Source organism: Lissotriton helveticus, chromosome 3_2 (assembly GCF_964261635.1).
Source record: "Lissotriton helveticus chromosome 3_2, aLisHel1.1, whole genome shotgun sequence".
Lineage (NCBI taxonomy): Eukaryota > Metazoa > Chordata > Amphibia > Caudata > Salamandridae > Lissotriton > Lissotriton helveticus.
The window spans coordinates 170172605-170189892 of record NC_136062.1 but is presented as its reverse complement, the minus strand read 5'-3'; the positions used below and the strand labels follow the sequence as shown (position 1 = coordinate 170189892).

The 17288-nt window shown below is 40.4% G+C and overlaps 1 protein-coding gene across 1 annotated transcript in view; it reads right to left on the bottom strand.

Moving 5' to 3' along the window:
• LOC144826534 (dual oxidase 2-like) overlaps positions 1–17288 on the bottom strand; it is a 193696-nt gene that overhangs the window by 77833 nt on the left and 98575 nt on the right. The window contains exons 11-14 of the mRNA XM_078684965.1: positions 11710–11812; positions 10111–10271; positions 4800–4966; positions 2450–2568 (exon numbers count right to left, since the gene is read on the bottom strand). Coding sequence (XP_078541091.1) covers positions 2450–2568; positions 4800–4966; positions 10111–10271; positions 11710–11812 — 550 coding nt within the window. The remainder of the gene's footprint in view (positions 1–2449; positions 2569–4799; positions 4967–10110; positions 10272–11709; positions 11813–17288) is intronic.

Sequence of the window (17288 nt, the reverse complement as noted above, 5' to 3'; positions counted from 1 at the left end):
TAGCTGAAAGGCTCTAAAGGTGATAACAAGGACCTTAAATAAAACACGCTTGTGTATTGGTAACCAGTCGAGAGTCTTGAGTGCGGCCGAGGCAGATGACTTTCTAGGCCAGCGAAGTACTAAACGGGCAGTAGCATGCTGGACTAACTGCAGCCTGTGGAGCACTGCTTTGTTAGTTCCTGCATATAGGCTGTTGCAGTAGTCCAGTCTAGATGTTATCAATTCAACTGCCACTGTTTTCCTTGCTGATTGTGGAAGAAGGTCAAAAAACTTCCTAAGCGATCTAATGATATGGAAGCACGTGCTAGCCACGCCTACCGCTTGCTGCTTAAATGACATTTGGTCATCAAACTTGATGCCCAGGTTACGATCAGAAAAGATAGTGTTGGGAGGGGTTTCAGCATCCTCGGGCCACCATTGTTTGGGGGAAAACAAGTTTTGAGGGCCGTGACTTGACGTCTTTGGTTGAGGAATTTTCTAATCCATGCCAATGCCACTCCTCCTATACCTGCGTTACATAAACGGTCGACCAAGATTGTGTGTGAGAACGTATCGAAGGCCGCCGATAGATCGAGTAAAATCAAGACGGCCTTCTTCCCTTGGTCCATAGCCATTCGCAGGGTCTCTGCCGTAAACAGAAGGGCAGATTCAGTAGAATGTTTAGATCTAAACCCTGATTGGTTGGTGTGCAGGATGTTATTCTCCTCAAGAAAATTCGTAAGTTGGTTATTAACAAATTTTTCCGTCAACTTAAACACCACGGGGAGAAGGGAAATAGGACGCAGGTTGGAAAGAGTGGTTGGGTCCGGTAGAGCCTTTTTCTGAAGTGGCATAACCGCTGCAAGCTTCCATTTGCATGGAATTTCTGCTGTAGCCAATGATGAATTGATAATGCTGTTGATGGTTGGATTTACCTCCTCAACCAACGCCTGTAAAACCATAGGCGGACAGGGGTCAAATGGGGATCCAGATTTACTTGCTAGAATGGCCTGGTGTGAATCCTCTAGAGAGGATTCTACAAGGCTACCTTTCCATTTTACTATGATCGCTACTTTCTTAGAGGCACTTTGCACAACAATATACATTTTGGACCATGCATTCATCATGGTCTGTGACTTCTTGTCTGTAGTTTTTCTCTTTTTCTCGATGGTTCCACACTTTCTTTTCCATTACATTTCTTTGAATTTGAAACTTTAAGACCCTTTTTATGAGTAGCCCAATAATTCTGACAGGGCTGGTAACAAAAGTTACTCGCCTTGTCGGAATAATACGTTTTGTAAATTTTGCCCCGCTCACAGCAATTTCAGGGCAGACAAATAACAGAAATTGAGGGTCACTCCAAATACGGTCCTGAAAGAGAGTTTTTGCTCTCATCTACTATTTCACACACAGTTAGGGTCATGCTCAAACCCATGAGGCATTGCATTCAGTTGGTATATTTGCAACAACTATATATATATATACAGATATATATATATATATATTTTTTAAGTGTAGAACAATCTAAAAAAGTTGCAGCAATATTAACTTAATTTATTTTAAATGTAAAAATCAATTATTTCTAATATATTAAGGGCCTGATTTAGATGTCAGCAGAGAGTTTACTCTGTCATGGCCGCCGAAATATAGATCCCATTGTATCTTATGCGATGTATATTTTGTCAGTCTGGATATGTGGTGTAACCTACTCACAGACAACTAAATCAGGCCCTAAATGTAAATGAAGTTTAAAGTAAAAAAAAAAATACTATCTAAAGTAAAACGATGTATATTTTTCATTTTTTCTTTCAAAGTTATAAAAAGTGGTGTATATATTTAATTGAAAGTATTTTATGTTTTGTAAAAATACTTGTTACATTAATTTTATATTTAAAATAAGGTTTAAAAATAAAATATTAGTTTGTTGTGTCCATATATTTCAATAAAATGTATTTTATATAATTAAATAGTTTAAATAATTCTCTACCTCCATTACCTTCCATGGGAGGGTGTTATAGTACAAGTGGTTGGACATTAGTCATCCTGTACTTACCCCAGCTGGAGAACAATTATGATTATTTTGGAACCTTTTTAGCTGTAATAGCTATAGAAGTTTGTGAATAGCAATGGGCTTACTCTTTTGTAGGTGGGTAAATGCCCTTCCTTACACCCCTCGTGAATCCCCCTTTATCTCCAATTAAGCAGTAAGTATTGCCCTGAATTGCCGTTTCCCCTTGTCCCTCCCACATTTATTACTAAAATGTAAGTGTACATGTGCGGGGATCTCCAAACATAGTAGGTAAGAGAGGTGCATTACATTAGTAGCACTATTGTAGTAACGTACTACAAAATGCGGTTTATGAATAGGCACCTGTTACTTGAGACCCACATCAGTATCTCACATATCACCTTGCTAACATACTCTGAACTCGGGTATCATGCCACTAAGGGCTACCCACTGATCTCTTACCTGTTTTCCACTGAAAGACATTTGACTGGATATTAGCAGAGCTAAAAGAAGTCACAGTGACCAGGACATCATGAAGAGTTGTGGCTCGAATCTGTTGAATTTCACCAGGGCTAAACAATCTAAAGAAAAGGGTGGAAAGGATAAAACATCAGACAACCTCAAAAATAAACTTGTAGCTTGAAGTGAGGTCTCAGTGTAAAGGGAAAAGAAGGAAGTGCAGACAGAAGAAATGACAGACTTTCTGGTTGCGTGGTAACGGTACAAGGGTACGCATTCCCAAACTAAACGGAACATGTATTGCTAGAATGTTTTTGCCCATTTTATTATTCAAAACAATCTCTTGTCCTTATCTATTGTATAAAGTGTTTTGAAGCAAAAAAACCTAATGAGTTGATACACAAATAACAGACTAATGTGTAAGTTGCACCCACACATGAGGATGAGCTCTGACTTTGAGAATTTACACACATTTATGTTTGCATTAGTATATGTTACCAGTAATGTGTGTACCTATATGTATGGGACTCATATATATGCTCACACCCAAATTCTTTATCTAATCATATGTAATGTTCAAAACACCCTTTACCTATTTATGCAACACATACATTAAGCAGGAAACCCTTATGTTTTCCAATTTGGATTTTCTTTTCTTCTAAAATCAATATCCATCCAGTAAAATCACCACTTTTTAACTGCCTTGCACTACTGGGATAGTTGTGGGAATAAATGCTGCACTTTTGCATTGTATTTGCTCTTCTTATGCCATGTTTGATCGAGTGCAGCTTTTGTGCTCTGGGAAGTCTTCCCAGTGCTTTTATGAACAGCAGTGAATACGCTAAAAACGAAGACTCTGTGATCTTACATTTCACTAGATGTGCTTTGCAACACACTAGCATTCTTTTCTTCTCTAGGTTTAACACTTTGAGATTTTTCCTATTCAGTCTTACATACTATCTGTAATTGCATGCGTCATTCAAACTAGGAGCACTTTAAAACACGTGGCGTTTGGATATGCTCGTCTAACCTTGATGTAAAACCTGTGTATTTTACACCTGCATCATGTTTTGATCCCAAAGTTGCATCTTACCCAGAGAAAGCTTTGTTAGTCAGTACCTGACTGCTTAACACTGGAAGGTTCGCACATGGTAGTTGGGAAAATCTTTTTCATGCCAGCTGAGCTCTCAATAATAAAACCACTACAAACCTCATAATGCAAGGTGATTACATAGTGCAAGATTCACAAAACTATTTTTGGACATAGGTCAGAATGAGGTGCACAAACGATTTGCTTGACAAATGTAAATTCACAGAATATGAATTTACACCTACCAAGCAATTTATTGACACATATTACACCAGTTTGGTACAGTATTATCTGTTAGCTCCTCTCACAGAGGTGGGCAGTGGGCATTCCAGGAAAGGGATGCTTTGCAAAGAAGGTGGGACGTGACCTGATGATGAATCCTAGACAGGTCCTATTGGATCAGGGACAAGGCTGATTTACTTTAGGTTGATCTCTCGCCGTAGTAACACCATGAGCAAAAACATGATAACCTGGACTTTGACCCAGAGTAATTACTGCTGGCTGAGATTAACTTAAGCATTTCAAAACATCTTCGTTTTTTGTTAGATAGTGAACACCCGTTTGGAAGGAACCTTCCCAGCCCATATTGCTCAAAAGAAAATTTACATTTAAATTCAGATAGCAGCACAAATTTGCTTAAGATGTAAGGAAGTAGTTTTTCTTTACAGAATATATTTTGGAGAAAAAAAAAAGAAATCTTGTAAAGTGCAGTTACAATATTGAGAAGAATGTATGCAAGCATAAATGCACACCTGTTACATTCATACATAAAATAATGCATTTTTTTGAGAGCAAATTGGAATTCATGAAAACATTCCAAGGCTACTCCTGAGTAATTGCGACTCCTGAGCTTCCCAGTTTGTAGTCAGAGAATCTTGTTTGAATTTATCCCAAACCTATGAGTAAACGTCTAGGAGTAAAAAACACCCTTTTGTTATGAATCAGTCCCGTAAACATTTGGCTTCTTTAGTTTACTGGAGAAGTCACACATTTGTTCTTTTAGTGTGTATTTAACATACAGTGGTGTTTGCTAAAAGCTAAGTCCTGGGATGTGTTTCAACACTGGTGCCTTTGGTGACTTGCATAATAATTCTGTGATGCTTACTAGGGTAGTGATGCATATAAAGCACAGCAAGGATGACTGATGCTACAACAATGGACACTAGAAGTATCCCACTTGATAGCATAAATACAAGGGCCGCCTTTTCAGAGGAAATACATACTCTGCTCTTAACTGACACTAAAAGGAAAGAAAGCACTTACCCGTTCCTTTCATTTTCAAACCAAAACCTGTCCCCATCCCGGAGATGCTCTAACTGGTCCAGAATGATACTGCTAAAGACCTCCCCAGGGTTTCCATCACTCTCCGCCATCGCTCCTGGTAGAAATTCCAGCTTTGATATGTCTTTGCCATAGAGTTCCGATAATTTCTGTAAACAACATGGATAGCTAATAAAGTAAAATATGATGTAAGACTAGAGAAATATTGAACAAGCGATTATTTGGGAGCAGCTAGGGTACATGGCCAAGTTTTAAGGGCACCAGCACTCAGGCATACATTGAGAGTCCACTAATAATCAGATGGAGTTGTAGCCAAATCCCTTCCGCAGAACCTTGAAATGTGTAAACTTCAGTGGACCTACTTATCCAAATTGAAATTATTTAACAGAGTAATAGCGAGCTAGCAAGATGAGCACCCATGTTGCTACGAATATGTTAGCTAAATTCTACCGACTACAGTTGTGAGGTTGTAGCAATATTTCAAAATAGAGAATATTTAAAACTAGGCTCTAAGGGTATTGGCACATAAACATGGTCTGTTGTGAGGGGTGCATTGTGGTAGAAGAGTGACGAAAGAGGGAGGTGGGTGAGGATGGGTATTGGAAAAGAGGTGGTGGGAGTGAGGACGAAAGTTTCAAAGGTAAAACTAGTAATGTTCACATAAAAAAGCAAGGGTGGAGGAGACAGGAACTGGGAAGTGTGTGTAGTTCCTAGGCGGTTGCGCATTCAGCAGTATTAAGGAACCATGCTGATTCATTGGAAGCAGCAGAAATAGGGATAATTACTACTACCTAATGTTCCCCAGTGATGTCTCGAAATGCCAATGGTCTGAAAGACTGGTTTAAAAGGAAGGAAGTTTTCACTTTCCTGCATATGCAAAAGGAGGTCTGGTACCTATCCGATGAGGAGCACGTTAGGCTTCACAGGGAGTAGGTAGAACAACTGCATTCCAGTCCTTTCTAGACGAAACATAGACATGTAACAATGATGGTTACCAAAATAATTATTTTTTGACTGAAAGGGGAGTTTAAAAAAACATTTGCTAGATAGGTAGCTATGTCTGCATAGGGTAATGTATTAAAATGGACATTAACTTCAATCTAAGAACCCAAAAAGGAGGATTCATAGGAGCGTTGCTTCCTGATATGGTTGGTAGTATCTACGGACATGACTAATATGCTTGTCCATGGACAATGAATCACAGATAAAACTAACCTTTGAAAAACATTATATGCATGTCCAAGATCTGAATCACAGTCACAGACAATTATAACCACTGAAAAACAAATATGTAGAAACAGGCTGGAAACAGGCTTGCCAGTGTTATTGGGAAATAGTGGATGTTTAGAGGGTTTTGAACCCTAAAGTAAGTTCCTATTCCTCAACAAATGACTTAAACAGTTTCAGGTTTAGCACAATAAGAATTGTATGAAGACGTATTAACTTGAGAATTCTAGCTGCAGGCATACTGAATCATTTGCAAGTAGAAGTACTACATTCAACGTGAATTGGAGTAGCAACAGTGAAGGCAAAGGAAGCTGAATTACTTCATTCACTTAGATAAGACATAACTCCAGTCCCCAAAGAAGGCAGTATTCTAGTAATTCAAAGAGTAGGGTGGAGGAGAGACTCGATTGGAAAAAGATAAGGGTCATGTAAGGCCATTGTATGAAATCGGGTTATTGGTTGAGGGAAGTGGATGCCTAACTCAGGCAACAACCACAATCCTTGTCAGGATGAAGCACAAAAAGTCACTAAATTAACCTGGACTTAATCCCCTGGGGCCTTATTTATGAAGGCCTTGCACCGCCGGTGCGCCACTTTTAAAATGGGAAAAAGTGACGCACCGGCGGCGCAAGGCCTTCATAAATAAGGCCCCTGGTGTCTTGGCACAAAAGCAGTCAGGCTTAATTTAAAGGCAACATATAAATGCAGCACACAAACAATAATCAAGTGAAAACACAGCACAAGAAAAATACCAAAGGAAAGGAAGGTTTAGGCCTTACAAAAGGTTAATTTTGCTAGGTCGGAATTGCATTTTAAAAGTGCCATACAAGCTGCAATGGCAGAGATAAGGCATGTTTTGAAGGGCTACCATAGTGGGTGGTCAATGAGTGCTGTAGGCCCACTAGTAGTATTTAATTTATAGGTCCTGGGTACATGTAGCATTACATGCTAGGGTCTTATAATTAAATTAAAGGTTCCAATCTTGTGTAAGCCAATTTTACCATGTCCTAAGGAGAGAACATAATCACTGTATAACTTGTTCGCAGTGTCAAAATGCACAACAAAAACGAATTCAGAAAAACAGGAGTGGTGGAAGCAAATAGTTTTGGGATGACACTTCATAGGGGGACTCGTCCAAGAGGCATGCTGTGAGAACACTGTGTAGTGGATTGCTTAAAACTCAAATTAAACTTCAAGATAAAATTGTACAGCTAGGGAATATAGTGGGGACCACAGATTAAGGGGGAGGAGATCCAACAAATCTTAAAGACAAAAACAAACTGAAGTTCCTTTAAGATGGGGCAGTTGCTGCACAAAGGTAAGACTACATACTCTTTAAAAATGGAGGGGTTGGCAATGGATTACAAGGGAATCTGATATAACAGAGGAAATACAAGAATGGAAGTCATGCAATAAAAGGTACTGTCTCCAAAGGCTTGTGACTACCATTAAGAAAATCACTAAGCTTTGCCAGTTATTATCAAAGACTGTACAAGCCAGAAGGAGAGATTTTGCAAATAGAATTTGATTATTTCCTCAGAGGCATGAAATCAAATGTAGTTAGATGGATTAATCACAAAGCAAAAAATTTCAAAAAACATTGAAAGGTTTGAAAAATAGATAAACCTCTAAAGAGTGAGGACTTTGCATCAGATTTCTACAAACCACTTCTAGGCATAGTTAGCCCACATCTATTTGTGCAGAATCACTCAGTTTTAAAAGAGGAAACATTGCTGAATAAAATTCCCTAATGGCATAGGTGTCAGTTTGAATCACAGAGGAAACCGGAAGTAGTGTCAGAGACACAGATTTAGAGCATCATTCCGATGCCGGGTGGTCGGACCGCCAGCCACCATAGTGGCAGTCAGGAAACCACATGACGAGCATGCAGCAGTCCGACCGCTATATTCCGATTTTGAACGATGGGCTGAAAGTCGGAAAGGCATTGGTACCACAGCAGGGACATGCTGCAGCCATGGAAAAGGGCCACAGCACATGCCTCCACAGTGCAGCATCTCTTGTATGACTGTGCACTGTGTGTCATGCACCACGTTGTGCATGGCACACAGTGCGCAAAGGTGAGTGGAGGCACTACGTTTCCTCAGGGGCACCTTTCAGTGGCCTACGATGGTAGTGGGCTTTTGTTTGGGGCCTCCCATTTTCATTTCTGACAACTTTTTTATGAAGGTGTCCTGCCATGAAAAGGCTATCAGAAAGGGATATTTTAATCCCAATGGTGCTGCCTGCCTCGGCAGCAACGCCATTCAGGGACACTGCTCCAACAGCCGCCCATCAGGATCTATGATCCTGATGGAGCCCGCGCAGATTGCTTTCCAATAGCTTAGGGCTCGACTGCCTGTATCAGAGTATGGCGTTTGGACTGATGGTCCGTCGGTGGTCAGATCGCCATCTACAGCCTGTCGTCGGAGTCCAATAAGTGTTTAATTTACAAGGAGAAATTGATTATTACCTCTAGGCACTCAGCTAACCACAGGCTAGAATTAATGTTTCTGGTGTAGGTGAGTATGGTTTAAAAACAAAAGGAAAGTGTGATAGTGATGGATGTAAAGATATAAAGCGTAGAGAAGCGACTGAATTGGTTTGGTTGCTGGGATAATCTTAGGATGGATCCATACATTAGATAATTTCAAAAAGGATGCAGTAACCACAATGGGCGCCTTAGAATAGATTTAAGAATTGGATGGGAAACAAAGTAGGCTTCCCTTCTCCCTTAGCTAGTTGAATGTATTTCAGAGGAAGGCAGGTGAGAGATTACTTAGTTGTCATTGGTAGTATGATACCGGAGATCAGAATATCTTACCAAAGCAGAGATAAGATATCTATGTGGGTCTCGATCTACAGTGGCCTTTTCACACATTACATTTTATAGTACTTTACTACAAAAGTTTAACTAATGTTCTACAAACTGCTATTCATAAATCTACCTTAACTTTGCCTAGAAGCCTTTAACTATTAGGTTTAGAAGATTAAAATATTGCTGTCCACTGATGATATTTTTTTCACTGTGGAGTTCCCTAATTGGGTACTTTCCAAAAATAGTTGAAATAACTATATTAGGTTACCGATCAAGTTCATAATTTATCTACACAAAAATGGTGTACCCCTCCCCCCGTCCCATGATTGCAATGGCAAATAAGATTAGTTGGGGAAGAATTACATTCCTATAAATATGTACTAAATTACAATATCAAATTTGACCCACTGATGAGACGTATAGGAGCAAATATGGCTAGATCGGGCTGGATGTTGAGCTAATACACTTCTTCACTACACTAATGGGGCTAGAACATGGGATAGAGAAAATTATTGAGTAGTAAAATAAATGTTTGGGAGAAATAAAACATGTTCTGGGATATAAAAGTTTGTTTAAAAATTCGCTAGGCTAACTGATTAAAACTTTGCCCTTAAGATAGCAACGGTGAGCTATGGTAGAAAGCTTGAGCGAAGTGACCAATATATTGGGAAAGCTTGTGTACCTTAGTACTAATCACCTACAAACAATGTGGATCTCAAAGACCTTGACTGATCATCAGAATCTATTTCTTAAAAGTATATCAAAATGTGAGTCCTTGTGAACCCCGTATACATGAGCAGCAGAGGTGCAACTAGAGGCACATTTCATGGGGGGCTACTAAATATTTCGGGGGAGGAGGGGCTGATTATTCCAGCAATATGCAGAGTGGAGATGCAGGGGCTCTAGGAAGGGCTGAAAAAACAACAAAGCCTTGTTATCAAGTAAATGTTTTTTTAAAGACCTGAGAAGTACTCGGTGTGGCTGTGGGTGTCCCCGGGAATCTGTCTCAGCCAAGTCGACACACACGAGGGGGGGAGGCGTTGGGAAGGGCTGAAGCCCTTTAAGCTCAATGGGCGTTGCGCGCCTGATGAGCACCCTCAAACCCATTCATTAACCATGCACCACTAAGAATTCAAAACCAAAACATAGGCCAAACCAGGAACAACATTTTGACAAATTCATATAGAGATGATCTTTTCAAGCAATAATGATCTATTGATGGCAGTGACCGATTATTTTTGTTCGTCTAACCTCTGCCACTGATGTGTTGAATTCTTTGAAATTATTTAAAGGTTTCAGTCCAAGAAATTCCCGTGCACGATTATAGGTGGGTAGTCCAAAGTCACGTCCTCTCTGGACTCTACTTGCCACGTAGTCCATACGAGAATACTTTATAGATCCATACCAGTAGTCTGTAGAAGGCACATGAAAATATAACAATCTTTTAATAATCCTGGAACCAATGAGACAGCAACCAGGAGAAAGAAACTTCAAAGTACACACAACATATTCAGCACTAAGCCTACTCTGTGCTTGTAATAAAGCTTTATTAAAAGTGTTCATTTGGCAAGGTTAGCAAATAATTCATATAATAATAAATAGGACGTGCCTTTTGAAGATGATAGAGCGAACATCCACATACAAAATATCCAAAAATCATAAGTAACTGATTTACTTTCTAAAATGCTGTTTTGTATTGAAATAATATTTATACTACATTACCATTTATAATCCATAAGGGATCACTGATTTTGTGTACGAGGGATCTGTGTGTTCTCCTGTAGCAATTACAACTATTGAATGAAATTACAAGAAAATCCATAAATTCATCAGATACAATGAAACGACTAGCTGAAATGTCCTCAGTGTTCACTCCTCTTTTATTGTCTTTTTCACAAAAACGTTACCTGTCTGCCTTTGCTCACTATTATATATGAATTGCTTCTGAGAGTGAGCAACCACCTATAAACAAATATGTACAAAAATACTGCATATGTGCACTAATTTGTCTTGTGAAGATTTAAACTATGAGTTTGAGGGCTCAAATGTTACTACTCACAGTCCTGCATTTGGAATTATTGTTTTTGAAACAACTGCTACAATCCAATATTCTTGATGAAATCTAGCTGCAAAAAGTTTCTTAAGGGTCTGGTAACTTAGGGCCCAAATTTGAACAAATCGCTGCTTATGGGCTTTAGAATGACTGGTTTTGTGGACTTTCCAACTTTTTATGGGTTTAGCTCTTTATTTTTTAGTATTAATAAGTACTTGTTGTTGTTCAACTATTGTACTACCAGTTCCACTACCTAATTTATACCTACTTCTTTACGTACTGAGTGGTCGCAACTCTAATTTCGTGTGCTCTTTTATGCTTATTTAAAGGCGATTAAATACTTAGGGGTTGAATGATTTGCAGTAAGTTTCCTATACTTGAAAGGTGTCAGCAGTGGTAGAAGACATGCTTGAATGCAGTGCAGGTTTGCATCATGTTCAGCAATTATTAACAAAGAAAGTTAATTTTGAATTATTTTACTGAATCTGAAGGGTTTGGAAGCAAAAGCTCACCATATGCACAAAACTACATCTTTTAAGGGAAAGACTGCATGAATGTGGCATTTGCTTCTCTTTTTCAGAAAATCCATTTTAATTTTATAGTACTATAAAATGTATTGAAGCTTACAATTTTACTTCTTTTGCTAAATAAAATGATGACTTTCTGTGGTCATGTATAATCCAACTTACTTCAGCAAACTCAGGCCTAGGGTGGCTATAATTTTCACTCCAAGTCCCAAAGCCATTCAATAAAGGTTCTTGAATGTTTTGGAAAGAGAGCTGGAGAAGATACATTACCTCTTAAATCCTCCACCACAATATTGTCCTCTCTCTCAGCGATTTGGGAGGCCATACCCAGCAGCAGCTCATCTGTGTCATTAGAGGTTTTGAGGTTTGGGTTCTAAAATTAAATAAAATCAATGAAGAGTTTTGATTAGGAAATGTTTTTGATCAGTTCTTATCACACTTTATATTTTTGAAACTATTTCTGAGACTAAAAAACAAAAGCTGTCACTACGTAGAATTGAGTTGTTCAGGTAGTTTACCTCAATGCTAGAACAGAAAAATATTATACAACACAAAATTACTCATTCATTTATGTTTGTTACCAAGCAAAGTGATGTTGCTCAAAACGTATTTTACCATTTCACATCTGAAGAACTACTGGCACCTTCTCTCGTACAAATAGTAAGTGCATGAATACATCTTGCAACATACATCACACACTAGCTATTGTTCACCTGCTACGTTTTGCACAGGTTATAATACAGCATCAATCACACTTGCAGATGTGTGATGAAAACACCCAGATGTGGCTCCCTATCAGTCTGGATAGATTTATGATGGATATTATATAAATAGTACTTTTAATGCCATTACGAAAATGACTTGAATTAGTCTGTTCTTTTTTTTAGTAACGTGTAGATATACACAACTCTTACAAAGTAAAGAAGTCAAAAGTACCACATAATGTTGAAATGACTTGCTGGTTATCTTCTTTACCCTGACTCCGAGCCTACCTCGTCACATCCCTTGTCATCCTTATCCGGTCTGGAGTCCTCTAAATCGTGACAAAGAGAATCTGTCATCATTGGAGATGTCTATTTCATAGAATGCAGCTGTACTCCTATTAAACTTCTATTTCGTCTTACTAGACTCCCTCATTCAAATATTCAATTACAAGCACTTCCCCAGGGTGTAAACTGTCTTCTTTGAAGTAGGTCATTTATTCTGGTACCTCCTAGTCAAAGATATCAGGGTGTTTATTCAAGTCTCTTTCTGTCAACACAACCAGATGGGAGCTTTCCACTATCCTGGAGATACAAGAGGTTCACACTACATTCAATAATTCTTCTTCTGTCCAAGTGAAACTTTCTTCTGAATTTGGAACCCCAGGATGCATAATTTTATGTTCCAATACATCAAGAGAGCCAGTATTTTCTATATCTCGTTATGGGAGTGCAGCATTACTAGATCAATCCCTGCTGTTTGGTCTTAACTCAGGTTCAAGATCCTTAACTAAGGTACTGGCTCCAGTGGTTGCTTCTCTTAAATTAGAATGTTTTTAGATTGTACTTTATTATGATGACTGGTTAATCTCTGCTCCTTTATTTCCCTGGCCAAGTTCGAGGTCAAGAGTGTCTTTGGTTCTCTGAAGGAACTGAGTTTTGTTGCATAATGTAGCTACCTCCCTACCTCTTCTGGTTCAAGAATTACTTTTCTTCAGAACCCTTTTCAGAACTGACAGGTGATATGTTTCTTCCGGAGGCATGGAGAATTTCATTTCAGTTCAATTTCTGTTAAATACAAATCATCTATCCACCTAATCTAGGCCCTGGTTGAAAATGTACAGTCTAATGGCAGCCGCACAGCTGTACTTCCGAGTTACGATATAACCTGAAACCATATGTCTGTCATCTGCTGTTTCAATGGGCACTGGAGGACCTGGACTCCAAAGTCATGGTTCCAGTAACAGCAGCCATTGTTCAAGACTTACAGTGGTGGGTAAACTAAGAACATGTGCAGATGGGAGTCCCTCTACCTCCTCCAGTCCGAGTCATCTTGACTACAGATGCCAGTCATTGGGGTTGGGGGCTAACCCTGTAGGAAGTGGTACCGCTGGGATATTAGTATCTTTCAGAGGCTCACCAATTGTCACGCAGATATAAGCTACAGAGCGCTATACCAAGGACCAAGTCACCCAATCCAGAGCGCTCTCTTGGTCAGACAGCACTCACTGCTGGTGCAGTGTACATCACAACGAGGACTCTGAGAAACTGATTAAAGGGGCGGAGTGGACTGACATAAGGAAGCTGGTGCAGTGTACAACTCAATAGGTAACAAAGAGGCCGGTCATTGCACTCTGAGCCCAATCGGCTGGCCCGCCCGCCTCACAAGCAGTCGCATCAGAGACACCCGTCTGCCAAGTGACACTGTGATCCAGCCCGCAGCATCCCACTCCAGCCTGCAACGTCTACTTTTATTGCCGAACGGAACACCGATACACGCATTGAGTTAAGTCAGTGCATCATAAGGCCTTAGCTAACGGGCGCTTGCCTAACCTTGATAAACAACATGCATGACTTACTTTGCTGCCTGCTGGCATATGAGCATTTTAACCCCTTGAGATACGAATACAATCTAACCAAGGCATTAACAGCATGAGACACAGAACATTAATACAGAACATTATAAAGGCTCATGTGAGAGCCTGGCCTCTATGGACATAAGTTCTCAGGAACCTTGATGCAATGCTTTGCCGCATTCCTATCCTGTGCATTGACAATATGAAGCCTTGCCTGAACAGTGAGGGAAGGCGTGCATAAAACCTATCAGAGTGTGAGCGTGAGAGAGAGAGTGGAAGAGGGTTCTGAACATATTGATAATTAAACCCTTCTTTCTATATGTGAGTGAGACTCAACCCACTTCAAGCCTCAGACTAATTCCGACATACCCAGAGAAGAATCCGGGAAACGACACGCGAGGGAGAGCCACAACAAACTGTAGGTTGTCTTTAATGTTTTATCCCAATCCCCATTCCCTTTGGCGTGCTTCTCGGTGAGAAGTGTATCTGTTCTCCCTGGAGAAGGTATTTGGGGTTATCGGAGTGTCTTCAACATTGCTCCCACTGGAACCAAATTTATCAGGTTAGTGCAAGCTTGTGTGCGCTTTGGTAGCTGACAGACTGCCTAGACCACTCTGTAGATACTAATCGAATCCTCACAACGGAGCTGGAAACCATTACTAGTTTACAAAAAGTGCAGACCTCATGAGCAGAAAGCTAGGAGATATGGAAAGAGTTTGTGTCTGTGTGTCGAGAAGTAGCTGGGTTGTACCGTAAGGGAAAACTAGATAGCAGTAAAACGGGGGGAGGTGTACATTTAAAACCCTGGCCATTACCACCTCCTATAGTTGCATCAGGAGCCACTCCAATCACAAGTGAACGCCTCAATGGGGGTGGGGGTGGGGGTGGTGGGACTGCTCAGGGAACAGTGTTTCTTTCACCTCCTCAGGGTCCTGTAGTTCTATCCCCTATCCAGGTAATCCATACCCTGCAGATTCCATTAGTTACTCCTGAACGGTTCTATGAAGATGCCATGAAGTTTGGTACATTCAACCACCAGTGCAGGCTTCACTTTTATGCAGACCAGCAGCTTTCCCAGATGGCCAAACCAAAGCCGCTTTTGTATTGTCCTATCTAGGTAATAACATGACTAGCTGGTCCATCCCACTGATTGAAGGGGACGACCCATTGCCCTACAATTTCCCAGCATTTTGTGGCGGGATGCGAAAATTGTGTGATCGGAAAATGCGCCGCCTCTCGCTAGACTGTGAATTGATCACATTGAGACGGGGTTCCCAAGACTTATTTCCATATCTCATGACATTTAACTGCTTGGTTGTGGAAACAGATTGGCTATTAGAGAAGAAGGCCTCTTTGTTTTACCAGGGAAGGCAAAGTGTACTTAAGGATGTATTGGCCAAGGCAGTGTATCTACCCACTACCTATGAAGATCTCATGGATCTTACCATCCAGCTGAACAATTGGCTACAGGTACAAAATGGCAATAGGAACCGGGGTGATTCCAAGTTCGGTATAGTGCGCCTGAAAATCATAGGTGAAGAGGGGTCAAAAAACACCAATGGGGTTGAACCCACACAGGCTAACGGCATCTGAGGATCTCTCTTCCCAGACGGAAGAGAGAAACTAAGAAAACCAAGGCTTTGTATGTAATGTGCAGGCCTCAGATATAAAGAGTCCAAGCTCTAGTAAATTGCAAGTAGGGGTCCAGTAGACCTCCGATGACGATATAGTATCGGAAAGTAAATTGTCCCAGAAAAGACTGAGGTCCCATGTTTGGGAACTGGAAAAGCTGAAATCTCAATGCTGACCAACACTCTCCAAAGTTCAGTTGCCCTCATTAATGTACAGGTGACCTTATGGCTCCCTGGGGACGATTCAGCGGTAATCTCAGCCCTCATTGATTACGGAGCAACTGGCAACTTTATAGATCGAACCTTTGCACAGGAGCTTCATGTCCCTTGCATCAATAAGAATTCTGCAGTACCTGTGAGGGCTGTGGATGGTACCGGCCTCACTTCAGGACCTGTGCGGCACCATACCATGCCCATAGCAAAGCAATTTGGGACAAATCATTTTGAACATACACAATTTGATCTAATCGACGCCCCTCAATTCCGACTGATTCTGGTGATACCTTGGCTCACAATGCACGATCCTACGGGTCAGTGGGCAGCCCAGTTGGTGACTGAACTCCCAGTTTTGCCACGACCATTACACCAAGAATTAGGTGCTGCCCATACACGTCTTGGAAAATCCCACCAGATTAATCACACGTGGGAGTGTTGCACCAAAAATGTGTTATGTGGTAACACTACCCGATGCCTACCAATGAGTATTGTATCATGTTCGATAAACAACGGGTAAATCATCTTCCACCTCATCAGGATAATGACTGCAGAAACAACTTAGTAACAGGAGCATCTATTCCTTGCATCCGTATCTATGCGTTGACCAAGTCCTCCCACTCTACTCATATATTGTTCACCTATCCTTCTCTGCTGTCTGCTTTATTTTTTATTCTCTTTAAAAAAAGATCCCTTTTTTCTAAAGGCCTCTGCCCTCTCATTTCCTCAGAACGCCTCTCTTCCCTCCAATTCATTCGTCCACTTCTCTCCTACTGCTCGCTACTTTTTTTAAATTTTATTTTTTAATGCACTTTTTTCGAGAGCCTGAACGCTGCACAGTGTTGTTGAGCCAGTCGCTTCTTTTCTGTTTGTACAGTTGTTTGGTTATTTAATTTAATCTCGAAAATGGCCATTGCTCATCACTGAGTGGTAAATTAAACTTGAAAACAAAAAAAAATAAAGTGGCCAATGGAGTGTCAACAGTTGTGCTTTGCATAGTTATGTCACTATGCATGACCATCTACTCACAGGCGTAGTGCCCATCTTACAGGGCTTATTGCTTGAGCAAACCTGTTCCAAGGTAGGTTCCCATGTGTGAGCATGCATCAGCATTATAAATGGGGGGTTTTTCAATCAAAAGGCATCATCAGAAGGCCTTCAGGGTGTGTTTATCCATCATCATTCACCAGCAGCCATTCAGAATGTGCTTTGCCGAACTCTTATGAAGGCATGGCCTATTGGTTTTGCAAATGAGTATTAGCTAAAGGCGGCACCTTACAGAAACAGTGTTTCTAATGACAGACTATTTAATTCCAGTTTACAAACATTGGACGTGATGTTCTGAGGCATGGTTGCATACTGACTGCTTTGCAATCCCTTTGTCTTTTTGATGCAACTAATGTCCTAGTCAGTTTTATTGCGAAATTCATATTTGTAGTGAGTCAAGC